Genomic DNA, 21503 nt, shown 5'->3' with positions numbered 1-21503 from the left:
AATTGATCCCTTTATCATTATGAAATGTCTCACTTTATCTCTGGTGATACTCCTTTTCCTGAAGTCTACTTTGTCTGGTATTAGTACAGCCACTCCAGCTTTCTTGTGATTAGTGTTTACATATTTATGTGTTTTCATCCTTTTACTTGTAACCTGGATTTTATATTTTAAATGGGTTTCTTATTCACACCTTATAATTGTTTTGCTTTTATCCAGACCATAATCTCTGCCTTTCAATTAGAATCTTTTTTTTTTTTTTTTTTTTTTTTGGTGGTACGCGGGCCTCTCACTGTTGTGGCCTCTCCCGTTGCGGAGCACAGGCTCAGTGGCCATGGCTCACGGGCCCAGCCGCTCCGCAGCATGTGGGATCTTCCCGGACCGGGGCACTAACCCGTGTACCCTGCGTTGGCAGGCGGACTCTCAACCACTGCGCCACCAGGGAAGCCCCTCAATTGGAATCTTTATGCCAGTTTCACTGGCATAAAGATGTAGTTGGGTTTGATGTAGTTGGGTTATTGATGTAGTTGGGTTTAAGTCTTTTTTTTTTTTTTTTTTGGCCATGCGATATGCAGGGTCTTAGTTCCCCAGCCAGGGATTGAATCTGCACCCCACTAAGTCTTTCATCTTCCTATTTATTTCCTATTTGTCCCATATATTTTGTTCTGTTTTTCCTTTAGATTATTTTTTATATTCCATTTTATTTGTCATTTATTACTTTGTATTCCATTTATTTATATTTCTTGATAAATATATGTATCCTAAATATATATATTCACCTAATTACAGAGCTTCAGAATACATAAAGTAAAACTAATAGAACTAAACAGAGAAATAGACAAATCCACAATTACAGCTGCAGATTTCAACACTCCTCTCAGTAATTGATAGTGTAGTAGATAAAAATCAATAAGAATCCAGAGCAGGCATTAGCAAACTCTGCCCTGTGGGCCACATCCACTCCATTGCCCATTTTTATATTGCCCATGAGCTAAGATTGATTTTTACATTTAAAAAAAATTTTATGTATTTATGTATGTATGTATGTATTTCGCTCTGCCTGGTCTTTGTCGCGGCATGCAGGATCTTCGTTGCAGCACGCGGGATCTTCAGTTGCAGTATGCGAACTCTTAGTTGCAGCATGTGGGATCCAGTTCCCTGACCAGGGATCAAACCCTTACATTGGGACCCCTTACATTGGGAGCGCGGAGTCTTAGCCTCTGGACCACCAGGGAATTCCTGATTTTTACATTTTAAATGGTGAAAAACACAAAGAATATTTTCTGATACATGAAAAATTTCTGATACATGAAACTTATATGAAATTAAATTTTGCTGTCTATATATAAAACTTTATTTGAACACAGTCATACTTATTTATTGGCTTGGCCGAAAAGTTCGTTTGGGTTTTTCTGCAAGATGTCAGCTATGGCTGTTTTCATGTTACAACTGCAGAGATGAATAGTTGGTTCAGAGCCTGTATGGCCCACAAAAGTCTAAAATATTTATGTGACCCTTTAGAGGAAGTTTGTAGATCACCTAATATAGAAGTTTTCAACACTATCAACCAGCTTGACCTCATTGACATATGGAACAGTCTGTCGCACACCATCAGCATACATATTCTTTTCAAGTTCACATGAAATGGTCAGCAAGGTAAACTATATGCTGGGTCCTTAAGTCTCAGTAAATATGAATGCATTAAAATTATGCATTAGAATTGTATTAGCAGTTTTAAGAAATGATCCTCAAATATGTGAGAAAAAAATCTCCAGTTGCTTGGAAAAAGAAAGTAACACTTAATCCATGGATCACATAAGAAGTCACAAGGGAAATTAGAAGATATTTTGAAGTGAATTAATATGAAAACACAACTTACTGAAGTTTGTAGGGTTCAGCTAGAGCTGTTCTTAGAAGGAAATTTACAGCTTTAAATATTTTATTAGAAAAAAGTCTAAAATGAATGATCTAAGCTTCTAAGTGTAGCATAAGAAGAGCAAATTAAACCCCAAGTAAATAGAAAATATTAAATATAAAAACAAAAGTTAATGACATAGAAAATGAGGATTAATGAAACCAATAGCTGTTTTTTTAATAGATCAATAAAATTAATAAACCTCTAGGTAGGTTTATTAAAAAAAGACAGAAATTACTAATATCAAGAACTATCCTGTAGACATTAAAAAGATATTGTTATGGACTGAATGTTTGTGTACCCCCAAAATTCATATGTTTAAGCCCTAACCCCCAATGTGATGCTATTTGGAGATGGGGTCTTTGGAGTGGGGCCCTCACTGGGATTAATGTCTTTATAAGAAGAGATGCCAAAGAGCTTGCTTTTTCCCTCCACCCCTGCCATGTGAGGACCATGTGAAAAGGTGGCTGTCTATAAGCCAGGAAGAATCCTCACTAGAAAGTGACCATGCTGACCCTTGATTTTGGACTTCTAGTCTCCAGAACTGTGAAAAAGTAAATTTGTATTGTTTAAGCCACTCTGTCGTATTTTGTTATGGTGTCCTGAGCAGGCTAAGATAGATATCAAGTGAATATTGTGAACAATTTTAAGCCAATAAGTTTGACAGTTTAGATGAAGTGGACCAATTCCTTGAAAAACACAGGTGCAAAAGAAATAGAAAACCTAAATAGCCCTGTACTTGTTTTAAATATCAAATTGATAATTTAAAAGTCCTTCAGAAAAAAAGAAAAAAAGTCCAGGTTCAATGGTTTTTTGTGGCCATATGGGTTATTTGTCAAAGGTTGTCATACTCTGCATTTAAAATGCAGGTGGATTTTACTATACCTAAAGAATACCCTAATAAAGTTGAATTTTTAAAAAGATCCATATTTCTAGGATAGTTTTCTTGGTAGATCCCTTCAGTTTTGAGATGGGAATATATGAATTTTTAAAAAGTCTCTTCCACTTATCTCTTTGGAACATAATTAATATATAGTAGGCATTCAGGACTTTTCATTATATTCAAAAAATACAAGATTTATGCAAGCTAAGTATTTTGAATGCTTATTTTCATAATACAATTTTGGAAAAGTCTGTGGTGGATCCTTTTGTACAGGGAATAATTTGTCAAAGTTATGTATTCAGTGCATTGCAATTTTCTTGTTTCCTCTTTTATTAAATTATAATGCCATATAATTGCTTATATGCATTTTTCATTTTTAGATTGTTATATTTATCAAGTCTTTAGATATAACCTTTTTGGGTCATCTAGATGAGTAGTTCTTAGGCTTTTAGATTACACAGAATAATAAAATTTCCAATTAATGTTAAGCAATGTCAATTTTGCAAGTAAGAACATCAAGAGAAAAAAATCCACTGTTGTCCACAATCATTATTTTAGCACCAAAAAAGTAGAAAGAACATACTTTCCAGGTAAAATAAGCCCTCCTAAGAAAATCAAGACATAGATTATTGATCACTTTGTACTAGGCATTACACCTAACATTTAAATGTTATCATATTTAATTTTCCAAATACTCATACTGCATTTTCCAAATACTGTTATTATACTCATTTTATCGGAGAAGAATCTCAGGCTCAGTTATGTCAGAACAAGATGTGTGATTTCATAGCCCATGCTCTGAACATAGTCTAGGCACTTTTATAATGCAGAACAATTAACAACCTAAAATGGTGATATATTTGCATAATTCTTGATAAAAATTTGTCACCATAGGTCTTTATTTGATAGTTCAGTGCAAGCTCAAATAGCTTATGTAGGTATTCATTTTTTCTCACACATAGTTTTACGGAGATTCTGAACACCTCAGTTAAAGAAACAACCTTCTTAATGTTCATTCATTCATTTTGGAATATTCTGGGTAAACTTACAAAAGCCTTTGGCCTTTAGTATGTTTTTCTAGTCTTTAACACTTTGTGCTGGTTAGAACGCACAAGGTGGTGGTATTGTTGTCTAGCCATCTAGGCTTACAGGGAGGGAGGGTGCAGAAAGGCACTTCATGCTTGGCTTTCACTCCTGTCCACAAGGTGATATTTGGCATTTAATCTAGTGACAGTATTATCATTATAATCCTCATAAACCTGCACATACTCTGAAAATTTTTTGTCACTGTCAGGTTGCTTACTTTTTTCTACAAATGGTAAGACACTTTGAGATTTTTGTGGCTAAGAAAATTACCTTTAAACTTAAGTTTGAATAATGCTTTTATCACTTGCTAGCTGTGTACAAAAATTATTTAATCTCTGAACCTCTGTCTCTTCATCTGTTAAAATTAATAATATTTAACTTAGTATATTTTTGTCAACTCCAGTGAAACAGTGTAAATGAAAACAGCGTGAAAACTAGAAACTAATGGACATTTTAGGTAGCTGGAATCCTGTCAGGGTTTTTAGAGCAGGATAATGACATGATACATCTGTTTAGGTTGATATGATGTTGGATCTGAGTGGAAGTGGGGGAGGGGTGAAACTAGAGGAAGGGAGAGTAGAAGGGGCCAAGATCATAGGTGAGGTGACATTGAGCGTGGAGATGAAAATGGAATCAGTCATTTTGGAGGGAAAAATAAATATTTCATGATGAGAAAGGAGAAGGAACCTCTTGCCTCCCAGATTAATTTCCAACAAATATTTGCCGATTATTTTCCACACTCTGTCCTAGGCATTTGTTATATACAGGCACAGACCTGTAAGGACCTCTAGGAATTGATGGTATTTGGGTCCAGGTAGGATGTTGCCTGCATTTATGAACTTAGAGAATTTGGGAGCAAGTGCTGGTTTTGGTATTAAGTCAACCTATTTACCTGTAAGCAAGTTGAGTTCTGTGCCACAGCTATGGGTACAAAATACTGCCATATAATTTTTACGTGGTCCTCATGAAATTTGTTTATTTAGGATCACAGACACCTGATTGTAAAGTTTCATTAGTGTTTAGAAAAATGATAATCTTAGGTGTTTGGAAAGATTATATTTTCCTCCTAATACTGCTAAGTATTTTAGTATTAAAAAAAACACTGTAATGAAACTTTGGGCTTTCAGATAATTTGCATTCAGTCTTACTTGGTGCTATTTCTGGGAGAAAAACATTTCTGAATCTTATGTACATAAATTTGAGTACTTGTTACAGGCTTGTCAGTTCTAGTTATTGTCACTGTTAAAAGATAGGCTTTAAATAAAATTTGGCTGTAAACTGGCATAATGGATTTCTTAATTTTACAGCAGTGGTTCTCAAACTTTAGGTTGCTTCAGAATCATCTGGAGAGCTTGTTAAAACACAGTTACTGGGATGTTTCTGATTCAGTAGGTCTGAGGTGGGGCTAAAAATTTGTATTTCCAGAAAGGTGATGATGCTTATGTTAAGAACTGCCTGTTATATCATAAGGGATAAGATTATCCTAAGAAACCACAATTTATGTTCTAAAAGTACTTTAAAAAATAGATTGGTAAAAATTATATGATGCCCAAGAAATAAACTTATTTTCATAAACATGCATCTCAAATCCAAATCCTCGTAGGGTGTGATAAATATAAAATTTTTATTACTGTCTTTCCTAAAAGTTATTTTTCTTATTTGTTTAATTAGTAATAGGACAAATTAGAAAAATACCTTTAAAATACATTAAAGATATTATAAATACTGTTCTCTATTCACAACAAACAGTTAACTATTTAGAGGTTTTGATACCTCTAAATATGTAATTCATTTACCCAGCACTTTTCCTTGACGTTAAAAATCAGAGTTCAATTTTTAAAAAATATAATACCTGTAGTGAAAAATCAACGCATTCATTGAAAGGTGGATGGTTTTGTTTTCCACTGTCTTCTACTCTTCTCCCATCAGCCCCGTACGTAGTTCATGAATTTCAAAACCTGAAACTCTTGGAATATCAGATGTCAAATGTGATGATATGGTTAATGTAATACGTCAGCCCAAATCAGTTTCAGTAATTTTTTTAAAAATCTTATATTTTTTAGCTAATGGGAATGACAACAAGAAATTTAAAGGAGATAGACCTCCCTGTTCGCCTTCCCGTGTTCTCCATCTTCGCAAAATTCCAAGTGATGTCACCGAAGCAGAGGTCATATCATTAGGTCTACCATTTGGCAAAGTAACTAATCTTTTGATGTTGAAAGGAAAAAGCCAGGTATGTAAGTTTTAAAGATTGACCCACAGTTATTATCTCTGAGTGTTACTGATAAAATGATTTTTAGGGGAATTACCTGGCAGTCCAGTGGTTAGGACTCCGTAGTTTCACTGCCAGGGGTGCAGGTTCAATCCCTGGTGGGGGAACTAAGATCCCACAAGCTGCAAGGTGTGGCCAAAAAAAAAAAAAGATTTTATTTTCTTGAATTTTTTTTTTCCCCCTAAATTTCATTCTATTTAAATAGTTTTTAAAATAGAACTTTTTAATGACAGGAAGCAGCAAACAAAAATGTTAATGTAGGAAACAGGATTATCTCTTATTCATTGACTTGTTAACAAACATATTTTATATTCTTAATTACAAAATGGTTTATGAAAATATCCTGTGATTATCAGAAGAGATTGGATTGATTACCATCAGAGATTGGATAATGATGTCTGATTCAGACTCCTCTATCTTTAGTAAACTATTTAACATCCCTGTTTAATGCAGATGAGGTTATTAAGAACTGGAGAAGTTAAATAATATGTCTTAGTATTCAGCCCTTGTTGTGTTTACACATTTTTCTTGCATCTTTTGGAGATAGTACATGCACTTGGATCTTTTTATCACAGATGCCACTATTGAGAATAGCATGGTTTGCACGGTTTGAAAGAGCCAACATGACCGTGTCTAATGGCTGTGAAATGTCTAACTGCCATGTGTTATGTACATTATCGTGTTTCATATAGTGTATCCTATGTTTTATGTCAAATAGCTCTGAGAGGCAGCAGGCAATGTCACACTTTCCTTTGTTTCTGCAGTTGGTTCTAGGTTTATATTTATCTGTAGTGCTAATTGACTGTTATGTTAATTGCTTGTCTTTTGATCATAAATCCTGTTTAGAAAATATCTTGTTAGTAATTACTTCAGGAGATTCTGTTGTGAGTCACTAGTAGTACTTGTAAGCATAATCTTTCCTATGGTTCTTGTAGGTGGAGTGTTGAGGACAGAGTAGGGGTTATTTTCACCAGCCTTTCTGTGGGTAGTGACTTTCGGTTTTCTCTCCACCCTACATTATGAAAATTGATCCCTTTGGATGCTTTAGGAAAACATAAATAATTCTTTTACTGGACTCCATGTAGAAAAATTTATTTTTACATATGAATTTTTAGGTTGTATATACATTTAGGAAAAAATTCCTGTGATAAGAATCGTATTCCAAAGACATTGTTCAGCTTTTCCTTTGTGTGACTGATGTTAGACATTGCAGGAGTTTAGAAACATTTAGAAAGGAGTTTGCAGGAAGAGACTCTCCCCATATAATGAATATTATTAGAATACAGTTTACAAATTCTTTGTTGAAAAGATGATTAAAAACCAGATAGTTAGGAAATATTGCCATAGCTATTTTTGTTACCTTGATCATTTTTATCCACTTCTCTTAGAAATATTAGAAAAAGTGTATTATTGATACAATTGGATAGCAACTTTAAAGTGTGTTGTGGACATCTATACCTTTTAGATAGTATAAATGACTCGAAGTCTGTTTTATTCCTCAAAGACAGTGATTTGGATCAGGGGTTCTTCCTGCATTTTAAATTTGAGATGTTCTTATAGGTAGTTCTGAGGGCTCAGAACGCTTAGTAGATGTCTATATTTTATCTTCTTAACCATTAAGATAGGGTGATAAAACCTGCCACCTTAAAGGTCTGTAAGTATCCTATTCCTGTCATAAGTTAATGGGAGTCCTGACAGCTAGGAGAAGCTTTATACAGAATAAGACATAAATACCAAGGAGCTTCTTCCATCTCAGTTCTTCTTGTGTTAGTCTTCAAATAGCTAATATTAGTACAGTGATTGCCAATATCCAAAAAAGGTCACTTGAATGACCCAAAGCAATATTGACTTAATGTAAGAAGTTCTCCCATTTCCCTGATTTGTACAGTTGAGTCTTTGCACCTGAATGCTCTAATTGTATTCATAAATGGCTGTTTTATAAAAAGGTAGAGAAGAGCAAATCATTATGCCTCATCTCTGTTTGAGAATTTTTTAGGAAGAAACTGAAAGCTACTACTATTTATAGTAGTGATGCACACGTTTATTTTTGCCTTTTTAATTATTTCTAGATTTTAGAAGAAACAGAAATAAGAAGAAAACCAAAAACCACATAAAATCATTTAATCAACTGGCCATTTCCCAATCCCAAATCGTTTATTGAACCCAACTTTTTTCAATTATGTTTTCAGTTACTGTCAATGATACACTTTGAAACAAGTCTTTTCATCCCCTTGGGGACAATGTGATTTCTCTTGAGAATACTGAGTTTAGAGCAAGCTGGAATGACAAAGTAGTTCTTAGCTGCCTTTCAAAAACATGAGCTTTCACTTTACTTTCTTGTGTTTATTGCAGGCTTTCTTAGAAATGGCTTCTGAGGAAGCTGCTGTTACTATGGTGAATTATTACACTCCTGTTACTCCTCACCTTCGAAGCCAGCCTGTTTTTATTCAGTATTCCAATCACAGAGAACTTAAGACTGACAATCTACCTAATCAAGCTGTAAGTATTAAAGGTATTTCTAAGAATAGTTATAAGAACACATGATATAATAACTTAAATTTAATTTTCTGTTTTTCAGAGGAAAAAAAATCATGTGTTTTTCTTCATCTTAGCATGCTCTACTGGTAAAGATTGTTTATGTAAATTCTTACCCAAAGACTTAAGAATAAGAAAGCACTGCCATTTGGAAGTAAGTTTGAAGATATGGCGTTAGAAATGGCAGATATTTAGTTTTCCCTTGAAACTGTTTTCATGAGTGGAAAAAAACATACATTGTTATGTCTCTCTTAAAAATCTCAGATGTGAAAGGAACTGTAGAAGTCAATCCTTTTCTTTTTACAGAACATGTAACATTTGTGTGTTTAGAAGTCAATCCCTTCTTTTTACAGAATATGTAACAAAGGCATTGAGAAGTTGAGTGATGCTTTTATTGTGATGTTAAGTAACTGAACTTAAGATGTTAATAAGAATTTGTATAGATATGTTCATTAAATAAATTTTGACTCTCCAAGGTGAATGTGCAATGTAGAATATGAACATTTCTTACCTAATTTTCCAGTTTTTATTTTGATATAATTCATGTTCAAACTTCTGTGTCTCTCCAGGTTGATTTCTAAGTAGCTAAAATAGTAATTTGAAGTAACTTCAGGGTAGGAAAAATTTATCCACAAAGCAAGTACATTTTAAGAAAGGTTTTTTAAATTATGTTGAGAGCAACTTGGCCATGATACTCTTGCTCTAGGCAAAAGAACTCCTTCAGCTCTTTGACTCTGTGTTGAAAGTCATTATAATGCAAGCTGCTGAATTCATAGTTTTACACATTTTTAGAAACAGTGACATTTCCTGCACACAATCCTTAACTTATTAAGAGATATTAATGGCCTATAATAAACTATCTAAACTTAAGAGTAAATGAAATGTTAGATATTTTTAAATAGTATAATTTTTTTTAATGAAAAATTGCCTTGTAAATAGGATACATGCTCATGGTAAAACATTCAAACAATCCAGAAAAATAAAAAATAAAACAGGGCTTCCCTGGTGGCGCAGTGGTTGAGAATCTGCCTGCCAATGCAGGGGACACGGGTTCGAGCCCTGGTCTGGGAAGATCCCACATACCGTGGAGCAACTAGCCCCGTGAGCCATAATTACTGAGCCTGCGCGTCTGGAGCCTGTGCTCCGCAACGAGAGGCCGCGATAGTGAGAGGCCCGCGCACTGCGATGAAGAGTGGCCCCCACTTGCCGCAACTGGAGAAAGCCTCGCACAGAAACGAAGAGCCAACACAGCCATAAATAAATAAATAAAATTTAAAAAAAAAATTTAAAAAAAAAATAAATAAATAAAACAATCCAGTTACCCAGATATAACTAATTAACTAACATTTTGCTAACATTTTACTGTGTACCCCTTCTCTATTCAGGTTATTGTCTATGTATATAATTTTATACCAATGGAATCCTAATAGTTTGAAAACTACTGAAAACTAATTATTTTTTCTCTACAATATGTCAGGGATGTTGTTTCATGACAACAAATATAGAATTACTTCATACTTTTTATTTTATTTTTTTACTTCATAATTTTTAAATGACTGCATAATACTCTCTTCAAAAGGGCAGCCATCATTTATCCCGTTTCTTTTCTTTTTTTAATTTAACATCTTTATTGAAGTATAATTGCTTTACAATGTTGTGTTAGTTTCTGCTGTATAACAAAGTGAATCAGATATATGTGTACACATATCCTCATATCCCCTCCCTCTTGCATCTCCCTCCCACCCTCCCTATCCCACCCCTCTAGGTGGTCACAAAGCACCGAGCTGATCTCCCTGTCCTGTGCTATCCAGTTTCTTGTTGTTAGATTGAGATTGTTTGCCATGTTATGCTCTTACAAATAGTACTACAGCAGCATTCTTACATATCTTGGCACACATGCAGCATTATCTTATTTATGTTTCTGACAACAAAATTGCTGGGACTAAGCCTATGCATGTTTTATGTTTCAGTATATGTTGCATGATTGCTTTCTCTAAAGCTCATTTGCTGATTTAGGGTGCCACTGATAATATATGAGCAAGCAGTTTTCCTGTCCATCTGTGTTAATATGCTAGTTAACAAATTGTATCTTATTGTTTACTCTCTTTTATTTAATAACTTGTAAAGTGTTTATAGTGATTTCTGTTAATGCAGTTTTTCCCCGATTTTTTCAATTGTGGTAAAATATATATAACGTAAAATTTATCACTTTAACCATTTTTAAGTGTATGGTTCAGTGGCATTAAGTAAATTTTCATTGTGCAACCCATCACCACCATCCATCCCCAGAACTTTTTCATCTTCCCAAACTGAAACTCCATACCTGTTATACACTTATTCCTCATTTCCCCTACCCCCACCCTGGCAGCCACCATTCTGTATACTTTCTGTCTAGAATTTTGTCTGCTAATGCAATTTTTAAAATATTTTTGTATAATAGTCAAATCTCTGAAGTTGTATTATGGTCTCTGACATGGGTACCATACTCATAAAAACCCAGTATAGCAAGATTAAAAACATTTTTTTAACCTATATTTTCTTATACTTTCATGTTTTGGTTGTTTTTATTTGTAGTGTTTAAATCTTTGTTTTGTTAAGAATATTTTGTGGGTGGAGAGTGAGGCTTTGGTCTTTCTCTTACTCCCAGTGACCAGTTTCTCTTTTGTTGTAGTTGAATAACCCATTTATCAATATTATCCATTCATGGGACTTCCCTGGCAGGCCAGTGGTTAAGACTTTGCCTTCTAATGCAAGGGGTGTGGGTTCGATCCCTGGTTGGGGAGGTAAGATCCCACATGCCTCGTGCCAAAAAACATAAAACAGAAGCACTATTGTAACAAATTCAATGAAGACTTTTTAAAAAATGATTCACATCAAAAAAAATCTTAAAAAATATATATATATCCACTCTTGTGAAACTTGTCTTTTGTCATGATCTAGTTTTCCATACACAGACTATGCGTATTTACAACCCGCATATATACACTTGTTAGACACGACTACACATTCTGCTTGCGTGACCCCCATCTACCCTCATGTGTGTGTGGCTCACATGGTATGCAGTCCATGTCTAATATGGACTACCTTTTGGATTCTGTTCTGTTCCATTCCTAATTCAGTGTCCCTAAGGCTTAATATGTTGTAGGGCAAGGCCCTATTCTTTACCCTCTCTTTTTAGAAATTAAATGGATAATATGTTTTGTTTATTTCTCAGGATGTATTAGAATTATTTTGATAACTCCTAACCCCAAAAAACACAGAATTGGGTTGATTTTATAGATTTATTTGTAGATAATTAACATGTCTATATTGCTAACTGATCCTTTTGAGGAGGAAGTTATATTTTATTTCCTATCTTTCAGAAGAATTTTTAATTCTCCTTCATGTAAGTCATGCAGTTTTCACATTAGTGTTATTCCTAAATATGTTAAATTCTTAAAGATGATATAAACAATAAAACTCTTAAAGACTGGATTATTCCAAAGGGAAACAGTGAGAAATCCCAGTTGCTTGGCAACCAAAGCCAGCCCAAATGACCTAGTTTATTCTTAGATAGCCTTGATTTCTTCCCAGTACCCTTTCCATTTTGTTACTTTTGTCCATTTTTTGCATTGGTGTTTGATAAAATAATATTTTTCTTTTATTCAGAGTCCTACACCAAAGCTGAAGTCAAAATTGAAGGTCCTGTTTGCATATATAAAATGTACCAGATGTTTTTTTATTCAGGCAGCCCTCAGAAACTGATAAATTACTGTTTCATTCTCTTCTCTTTGAATAGCAAGATATCCCAAAACATGCACATAACTTCTTTTCCAGCTTATGGACATACTTGGCAGAGGGTCAGGTGAATATCAAGTATCTTTGTCCCTTGGTTTAAGCTAAAATTATAGCTAAAAAATTTAGATCCTATTTTGAGGTACAGCATTTGAGGAGTGGTTGTATTAATATGATTCATTTTTGTATAGACAGTTTTTCTTGACCTTGTGGGTGGAAGTTTATAAATTTGCAAAGAGATGACCATGGAAGGATTTTCCCTTAAAAAATTTCCCAAAAAATCATCCAACGGAACACTTAAGATCTGTGAATTTTGTTGTATATTCATTTCCATCTCAATTTTAAAAATGGCTTCTTCACATTATCCAGGCATGTTTAAATTTTACATGAAGTATATATACCTCCCCCACCTCAATAAAATATTTGTTGATTTTTCCATCGTACTACTGCTGTTTCCTTTACCACTAGTTAATGTAACCATTCCGGAGGGTTTGTTGCTGAAACATTTAAAACTATCCCATAATAAGAATTCTGCTGCCTCATAATGTTTAGTATCAGATACACAGAAAATATGTCTTCTGTGTATCTGAAATATCTCTTCATGTTAAGAAGACATTTCTTTTTCTCCCCCCCTCACTTTTCTGTTGTCCTCAGTGGAAAGTATGCCTCCACTTTGATTTTTTTTTACTTAAATATATTTGCCTAATTAAAAATTGAAACTGTAGAGTTAATTATTAAATAAATCTTTTTCTCAGACTTTTATTGTCAAAATAATTTTTTTGCATGCCTGCTATGCAGAGACTTTTGTACTCAATGCTCTGTGAAGTACTAATGCAGAGTATATTGACAACTCTAGAATGATATGGACAATATATACCATGGCTTCTCATGTTTCTCCACTGTGGTATCTTCTATGCCAAAGAGGAAAGAGTGAAGGAAGAGAAACAACAACAGTAGCAACAATAACAGTAATATAGCAGCAATAAGCATGTATATAGAATTGTTTAATAAAAAGGATTGATAGAATGATTGATGGGTAATGAAGTAAAGTCAGTGAGGTTGGGAATTCCCTGACGGTCCAGTGGTTAGGACTCTGCACTTTCACTGCCGAGGGCCTAGGTTTAATCCCTGGTCGGCGAACTAAGATCCCACAAGCCGCGCAGCGCAGGCAAAAAAAAGTTAGTGAGGTTAAGTTTACTTTCAGTTATGCAGGCTTCGTTTTGATAAGATTTAATCATCCTGATAGAAGAAGAAAAGGCACCATTATTCCACTGAGAGCCTCACTATGATGATTTTTCCTAGATATTATGAAGTTGTGATGTCCAGTGTGGTGGCTGCTAGCTAAATGTGGCTAAATTTAAATAAATACAAAAATAAAAATTTCAGTTCCTCAGTTGCACTAGGTACATTTGGAGTGCTCACTGGCCACTTGTGGTTAGTACTGTCATATTGCATACTGTAGATGTTGAACATTTCCATTATCACAGGAAATTCTGTTGGACAGCACTGTTGGTCTTCCATGTCTCTACTTAACCTTTCTTTTTTCTGTGTGTGTGTGCACGCAATACAGTTATAATAACTACTTTAATGTTCTTTTCTGCTAACTCTAATCCGTGTGTTAATTCTGAGTCTTTTTTGAATGACCTCCCAACATCATCATTGCCTATTTAAAGGCTCAAAGTGGAAATGTGAGCCGGTTTTCAAATTTGAAAGCAGTACAACCCTTTTTTCCAAATAAAATCTTACTGGGGAGCCCACTATAAAATAGATAAACTGCCATGTTTGAAGCAGAATTAGGATGCTCAGTATTCCACACACTTGGCTTTACGAGAACATAGTTTTGAAAGCTAATGATATAAAATATTCATATAATTTATATATTGTTCTCAAAGATGATTTGGAAACAGCATTTGGTAGTTTGTGTTTTACTTGATATATAAAAGTCTGTATATGACATTAAAATGCTGTTAAAAGGTAAAAAAAAAATGTATATAAAAGTGGAAGTTGTTCAACTCTTAAGCATGCAGAAAGTAAAAGACTGCCACTTTTCCAGAAAGATACTTATTTTAATGTTATTTTTCATAGCAAAATGTTGGAAAGCTACTCATCTCACATTAGAAAGGTGGTATAATAAATAGTAAATTAAAAATTAAAGTCATGAAAACAAATGTTCATATAGAAAACAAAGTACTGAGACAAAGTACTATGTTCTTTAAAATTGCAAGTGAGTACAATATGTAGAAATGAAAGAATCTGCATTAAAGTGGTAGGATTTTTTCATTTTGTGACACAGTTTACTAATTATCACCATTCTTAGGAAATTATAAGTACGGAACAAAAGACTGATGAAAACTTGCATTTAATTTCAATAATCATTAACCGTGCTTTTTTTCTCTTCAATTTTCTCTTTCACCTACTTTATTTTTTAAATAATTGTTTTTTTGTTTTTTTTTTTGTTTTTTTTAAATAATTGTTTTAAATTTTGAGACAGTCACAAAATTTAAAAAGAATTACAGATATAATACAAAGAACTGTTGATTCCTTGAGGCATTTGGGAATAAATTGTTAATCTGGTCTGTGTTCACTGGCCAAACTTTTAGTGTGCATTTCCTTCAAAGAAGAATATTCTTCTACACAACCAGAATACAGTGGTCAAAATCAGGAAATTAACATTTGATGCATTACTTCCCTCCAATCCTCAGTCCCCGTTCAAGTTTTTCCAGTTGTCCCAATAATGTTTGTTCCAGCAAAATAAGCATTATTCATAACCACATGTTCCATTTAGAAATCACATCTTCTAGTATCCTTTTATCTGAAACAGTTATAGGGTTTTTTTGACTTCGTAACCTTGACGCTTTTGAAAATTATGGGCTACTTATCTTTTAGGCCATCCCTCAATTTGAGTTTGTCTGATGTTTCCTTGTGATTAGATTCAGTGTATGTAGCTTTGACAGGAATGTCACAGAAGTAATGCTCTTTTTTTCTCGTTGCATCATATCAGGGAGCACATAACTTCAATTTGTTGCATTATTGATAGTGTGCTCTTTAATCACTTGATTTGGCTGGTGTTTGCCTGGCTTCTCCACTGTAAAGTTGTGACTTACAAAGGGGGAAAGAAGAGTGGGGGAAGGTACTTTAAGGCAGTGTAAATATACGGTTCCTTATCAACTGTCAATTTATATCAGCCTATGGACTGAATGTTTCCCATTTCATTTGATGAGTTTTTATTTGTTACAGTCATTATTTTGGTTCTCAAATTGTCCTATATTTGGCCAGTGGGAGCCCCTTCCAGCTGTCTTCTGTGTCCTTTTGGCTCGTTCCCATCATTCTTTGAAAACTTCTTCGCATTCTGGTACAAAACAGCAACAGCAAAACCCCCACAAAACCAGAAAAGTTACACACTCATCTTGTGCTTTCCTTGCTCCAGCTTTAGAGCTGGACATTTTTTAGAGCACCTGCTTCCTTTTAGTGGAGCATGATATTAAAAAACTTTTCTGCCTGCCCCTGCTTGGATTCTAACATTTCATGCCAGGCTGCCCCTCCATTGAATTACTTCCTTAGTCCATTCAGGTCCCCATGGACCGACCTCCTCTTCACGCTGCTTAGATTATTTTTACTACATGTGGACCCCTTCTTAACTCTCCCTGGGTTCTGACAGTCCTGGCTAGGCTACTCTCCTCTGGATGCCTTTCTTACCCATCTCGTGCTCCCTAGGTTCTGACAGCCAACAGTGAGCCACCCACTCACAGATACCTACCTTCCTTACCTTGTTTGGGCTCCGATTTCCCTTACCAGGCAGACCTACCACATGGATCGCTCCTTGCGTTGCTCAGGCTCTGATGCTCCATGCCAGGATGCCTTTGTATAGGGATGCCGTCCTGCCCCACTCTGAACCACCACAGCTCCTCTCTTCCTCCGTATTTACACCTATCATATGCCACCCAAAGGCTTTAGAACTCAGTTGTTCAGGGAGGAAAAGAGAAGAGGGGGACTTCAGTGAATTTTTTAAAGTGGCCTTTGATGTTACCCTTCACGCTGTCTTTTTTCCTATTGTCATTTAAAAATTAGGAAATAAAAGTTATATCCAAATTTTCTTCTTTTTTGGCCATGGTTTTGTTTTCATTTCTTCAAGTAAATTTAAGAACTTTCTTAAATATTGTGTCATTGTGATAAGAAGGCAAGACTTTTGATTCTTGACTGATTACAATTTTAGGATGTATGCATCCAGAGAAAGTAGATATGTATATTTTTATTTAACTATATTAACTTCATATTACTTTACATCAACTAATTTTAAGGATTATATAATGCTTCTGTGTAACCACAAGTTCTCATTTTGCATTGTTAAATAGAGAGCCCAAGCTGCACTGCAGGCTGTCAGTGCTGTCCAGTCAGGAAGTCTGGCCCTTCCTGGAGCTCCTGCTAATGAAGGCACGATCCTACCTGGGCAGAGCCCTGTGCTCCGAATAATTATTGAAAACCTCTTTTATCCTGTTACCCTGGAAGTTCTTCATCAGGTAAGGAGGAACACTCTTATGAAAGCAGAGTCAAATATGACCTCTGTAACTTCGGATGTTTTATGTCTTTAGTTTTTCAGGTTGTTGATTTTGGTTAATGTATTTGTTTAAATAATAGTAAAAAAAAATCTTCAGCATCCTGTTTCATGCAAGAAATAGTATCAATTAGAGATAGTTTGAGTTTTTCTTTTTTTTTTTTTTTTTTTTTTTTTTTTTTTTTTTTTTTTGGCGGTACGCGGGCCTCTCACTGTTGTGGCCTCTCCCGTTGCGGAGCACAGGCTCCGGACGCGCAGGTTCAGCGGCCATGGCTCACGGGCCCAGCCGCTCCGTGGCACGTGGGATCTTCCCGAACTGGGGCACGAACCCGTGTCCCCTGCATCGGCAGGTGAACTCTCAACCACTGCGCCACCAGGAAAGCCCAGAGATACTTTTTTGAAAGCCTCCATTTTCTAACTTAAATACTTGATTTAAAAAAGTATGTAAGAATTCTATTTTTTTATACCTAAGTATGAAAATGAACAAAGCACAGACTCCTATAAAAAGCACCAGTAGTAGTTGTTCCTCAGAAAGTACCATCAGTATAGAAAACAACTAATCTATTTGTACTGACTCCTCCCTACACTTGAGTATTTTTATTTTAAAAACTCTGAAAGGAAAATATGAGTAACTTAAATAAGGAAGTATCATGTTAAATACTAACTGATTCTCAACATAGCTTTCATAGACTACCCATTACTATGTCTAAACTGTCTTGATAAGAGGCAGTGTACCACATCATGGCCTACTATGAAGATAATAGAGTTTAAGAACTGGAAGATCGATCACCTACCTAGTTACATAATTTTGTATTGAATAAAACTGCGGCTCAGATACTTGATGAGTTGAATATTGTAAAGAGTAATTTAAGAACCAGTTAGAATTCAAGTCCCCTAATGTCAACTCCAGTATTCCATTTCATTATACTTGACAACCTAAGTATAAAAATTATTTTAAAACACTAAAATATGTTATATGCTTATTTTCATATTTATTTATTTATGGCTGCGTTGGGTCTTCGTTGCTGCGTGCGAGCTTTCTCTAGTTGCGGCGAGTTGGGGGCTACTCTTCGTTGTGGTGCGTGGGCTTCTCATTGCGGTGGCTTCTCTTGTTGCGGAGCACGGGCTCTAGGCACACGGGCTCCAGTAGTTGTGGCACACGGGCTTCAGTAGTTGTGGCATGCGGGCTTCAGTAGTTGTGGCTTGTGGGCTTTAGAGCGCAGGCTCAGTAGTTGTGGCACACGGGCTTAGTTGCTCGTTGCGGCTTGTAGGATATTCCCGGACCAGGGATCGAACCTGTGTCCCCTGCATTGGCAGGGGGATTCTTAACCACGGTGCCAGCAGGGAAGTCCCTATTTTCATATTTATATCTCATTATTATTATTATTATGTATTTTTGCGGTACGCGGGCCTCTCACTGTTGTGGCCTCTCCCGTTGCGGAGCACAGGCTCCGGACGCACAGGCTCAGCGGCCATGGCTCACGGGCCCAGCCACTTCGTGGCATGTGGGATCTTCCCAGACCGGGGCACGAACCCGTGTCCCCTGCATCGGCAGGCGAACTCTCAACCACTTCGCCACCAGGGAAGCCCCCTCATATATTAAACAGCATGATCTCAGGCCAGTCTAGACTCATTTAACTGTTTTCCAAACCTTTGGATTTGTACTACTGAATGAAGAGTCATAGGGGGGTGTGTGTGCATTTAAGAATTGAAATGTATCCTATCCTATTCTCACATTTTACAAATAAGGGTACTGGGGACCTTAGAAGTTGTTACTTTCCCCACAGTCATTGTACCAATTGGTGATAGAACTCAGATATATTTCCTAATATGGTTCATGTGCTTGCATGTAAATATCAAAATATACCATTTATTATGCCTACTTTATTCCCTGTGATAGTTTCCTGAGTACCATTTTCTAAATATGTGCATTTGTGAAGCATGTCCTATGGAGGGTTTTAGCAGTGGTATCCATAGCCACCGTTGTTTCCTAAAAGTGTTCAGCAGTTACTTAAGTGATTGGTTTCTTTGTTCTGGTGGATTTTCTTTTCTACTGTTTATCCCGCAAAGTGGCATTGAACCCTCTGTGATCCATCAGCATTTTTTGTTTGCTTTTGCTACTGTGGCACTGTAGCTACTGCTAACTTCTACTGCTTTACAGAAGATGTTATTGCACCTGTGGCTCAACATTGCCATCAGTCAGCAGTGAATTTAGTCAAGGTTGTGTGGTCCTGTCTTGTCATTCCATTTGTCATTTCCCTCAGACCAGTAACAAACCTTGTTTCTTTCCCAAAAGATCATGGGTCCTTCAGGTGAAGAGAGGTAATTGAGAGTCTTCAATAGTAACCATTGGGATAGGACTCTCAGCCCTTTAGTTATGGCACTCTCCTGTTTAATCCTTCTTCACATTGCTGTTGGAAAACACCAAAACTTCTTAGCAAGGCACTTAAGTCCCCATGTGCAGACTTCTCCCCATCTCTTTAAGCTCACTTCCTAACTCTTCTGCTTATTTAACACCCTAGCTTTTCTGGCCCTTTGACCCTCTCCCCCTCCCCCCCTCTTATTTCTGTCCTTGTCCATTTCTGTCTTCTATTTCTTAGGCCTGGAACACTCTTTAGGGAGATAGCCGCTTAGCTGAATCTACATCATTCCATTTGCAGCTCAAATTCACCTCTTCAGAGAGTCTTTCTCTAATTACGTTAATTTAGCCCTCTCCCCCTGACACTCTATTCCATTGGCCAACTAAAATGTAGTATAGCATAATGATTAAGGATACAGTATCTGGAGCTGGTTTGAATCCCAGCTCTACCACTTACTACCTCTATAACCTTGGACAAGTAACTTACTCCCTCTATGTCTTTTTCTTATTTATATAATGGGGATGAAGATGGTATCTATTTTATACCTTCATTGTGTGGATCACATGGGTTAATGCATTTAAAGCACTTAGAACAGTGCCTGTTACATAGTAAGTGCTCAAGAAATGTTAGCTGTACTTATCAGATGCTAGTAAATTGCACTGTAAGAAACTGATCCTTGCTCTTGTGGTCTTGTGGGTAAGATGTAATTTCATAAGTAATAGCATAAAATGTGATAAATATTGTGATTGGAAAATACATGGAAGTGTGGAGTTGGTTGCACATGTTATAATTAATTAGTAAGTAGAGTTGATATTAGCTAAACTGCTCTCTAACATCTATGGAAGCTAGTGTTTTTCCTTTAGCTCATGGTGAGGGGATTAATGATGACTGAGATAGGAGTGGTGCTATTTCAAATGAGGTAGGTTAGGGGAAGTGTTTACACTATGACATTTGAACAGAAGCTTGAAGGATGTGAGGGTGTAAGTTATGTGTATATATGGTAGAACAATGATGCAGTCAGAAAGAACAGCAAGTGCAAAGTCCCTAAAATGGAAGTGTGCTTAATGTGTTCAAATATCAGAAAAAAGACTATATCATTGGCGTGTAAAAAATAGGGAAGCCATAAATGATAGGCTCAGAGAAGGTGTTAAGACTAGATGATGCAAAGCCTTTGTAATCTTTACACTGAGTAAAATAGGAAGCCATGGAGGATTTTGAGTAGAGGAGGGAGATGATAGGTTTAATGTTCTTGTTGCTATGTTAAGAATAAACTGTAGGCATAAGTGGAGGCTCTTATCATAGTCCAGATGAGAGATGGTGGTGACCCAGGTGGGGACGTGAGCACTGCACATGGTGATTACGTATATATTTGGAGTGATTTGCTGATGGGTTTAGTAGATGTGGGTTATGGAGAGAAAGAGGGTAATCAAGAATGCCTTCCAGATTGAGGATATGAGCCTCTGGTAAAATAGAGCTATCTTATACTAAGATAGTAAAGACTGAGAGCGAAAAAGATTTAGGGCAGGGGTGGGAGGAAGGGGAGGAATCAAGAGAGTGTTTTGGACATGTTAAATTTGAGATACCTGTTAGACAGCCAAGTGGGAGATGTTGAAGAGACAGTTGGGAAATAAGTCTGGATTGGGCCTAAGAATTCACGCTGGAGAATTGGTAATCATTTGCATATGAGTGGTAATTAAGGCCATTGGATTGGATGGCATCACTTAGCGAGTATTTGTAGATAAAGAAGGCATTCATCAACTGTTCCATTACATAAACTCAACCCTGCATTCTAAAAAATTTCTTTGTGTACTGAAGGAGTAGGTGAAAACAGTATTTTTGTGGAATCCATTACTTCCAAGTACTGTTATATATGGGGTTACTTTATGAATGTCCAAAAGGTGAATCTCTTCAGGATGAAGGACTTATCTTTTTGAATTACAAAATAAAGATAAATAGCTTGCAAAAACCAGTTATTATGGTATCAAATAAAAGAATCAACACTAGTAATACAACACTAGTAATACAAATTCTAATTCTTAAATCTTGCTGTTTTGTTGGCTACAAAAACTATTATAAACAAATTGTGGCCAATGTGCTTGCTATTTTTAAAAGTTCTAATATAAATAATG

The 21503-nt window shown here is 35.8% G+C and overlaps 1 protein-coding gene across 4 annotated transcripts in view; it reads left to right on the top strand.

Moving 5' to 3' along the window:
- PTBP3 (polypyrimidine tract binding protein 3) overlaps window positions 1-21503 on the top strand; it is a 108209-nt gene that overhangs the window by 42644 nt on the left and 44062 nt on the right. For all 4 annotated transcript variants that reach the window (XM_079928032.1, XM_079928031.1, XM_079928030.1 and 1 more), the window contains 3 exons: window positions 5945-6114; window positions 8506-8652; window positions 16815-16979. In XM_079928032.1, the coding sequence (XP_079784158.1) occupies window positions 5945-6114; window positions 8506-8652; window positions 16815-16979 (482 nt within the window). The remainder of the gene's footprint in view (window positions 1-5944; window positions 6115-8505; window positions 8653-16814; window positions 16980-21503) is intronic.

Source organism: Stenella coeruleoalba (assembly GCF_951394435.1).
Source record: "Stenella coeruleoalba genome assembly, chromosome: 7".
NCBI classification, from domain to species: domain Eukaryota; kingdom Metazoa; phylum Chordata; class Mammalia; order Artiodactyla; family Delphinidae; genus Stenella; species Stenella coeruleoalba.
The sequence above is the reverse complement of the archived record's forward strand: the minus strand, read 5'-3'. Positions and strand labels throughout refer to the sequence as shown.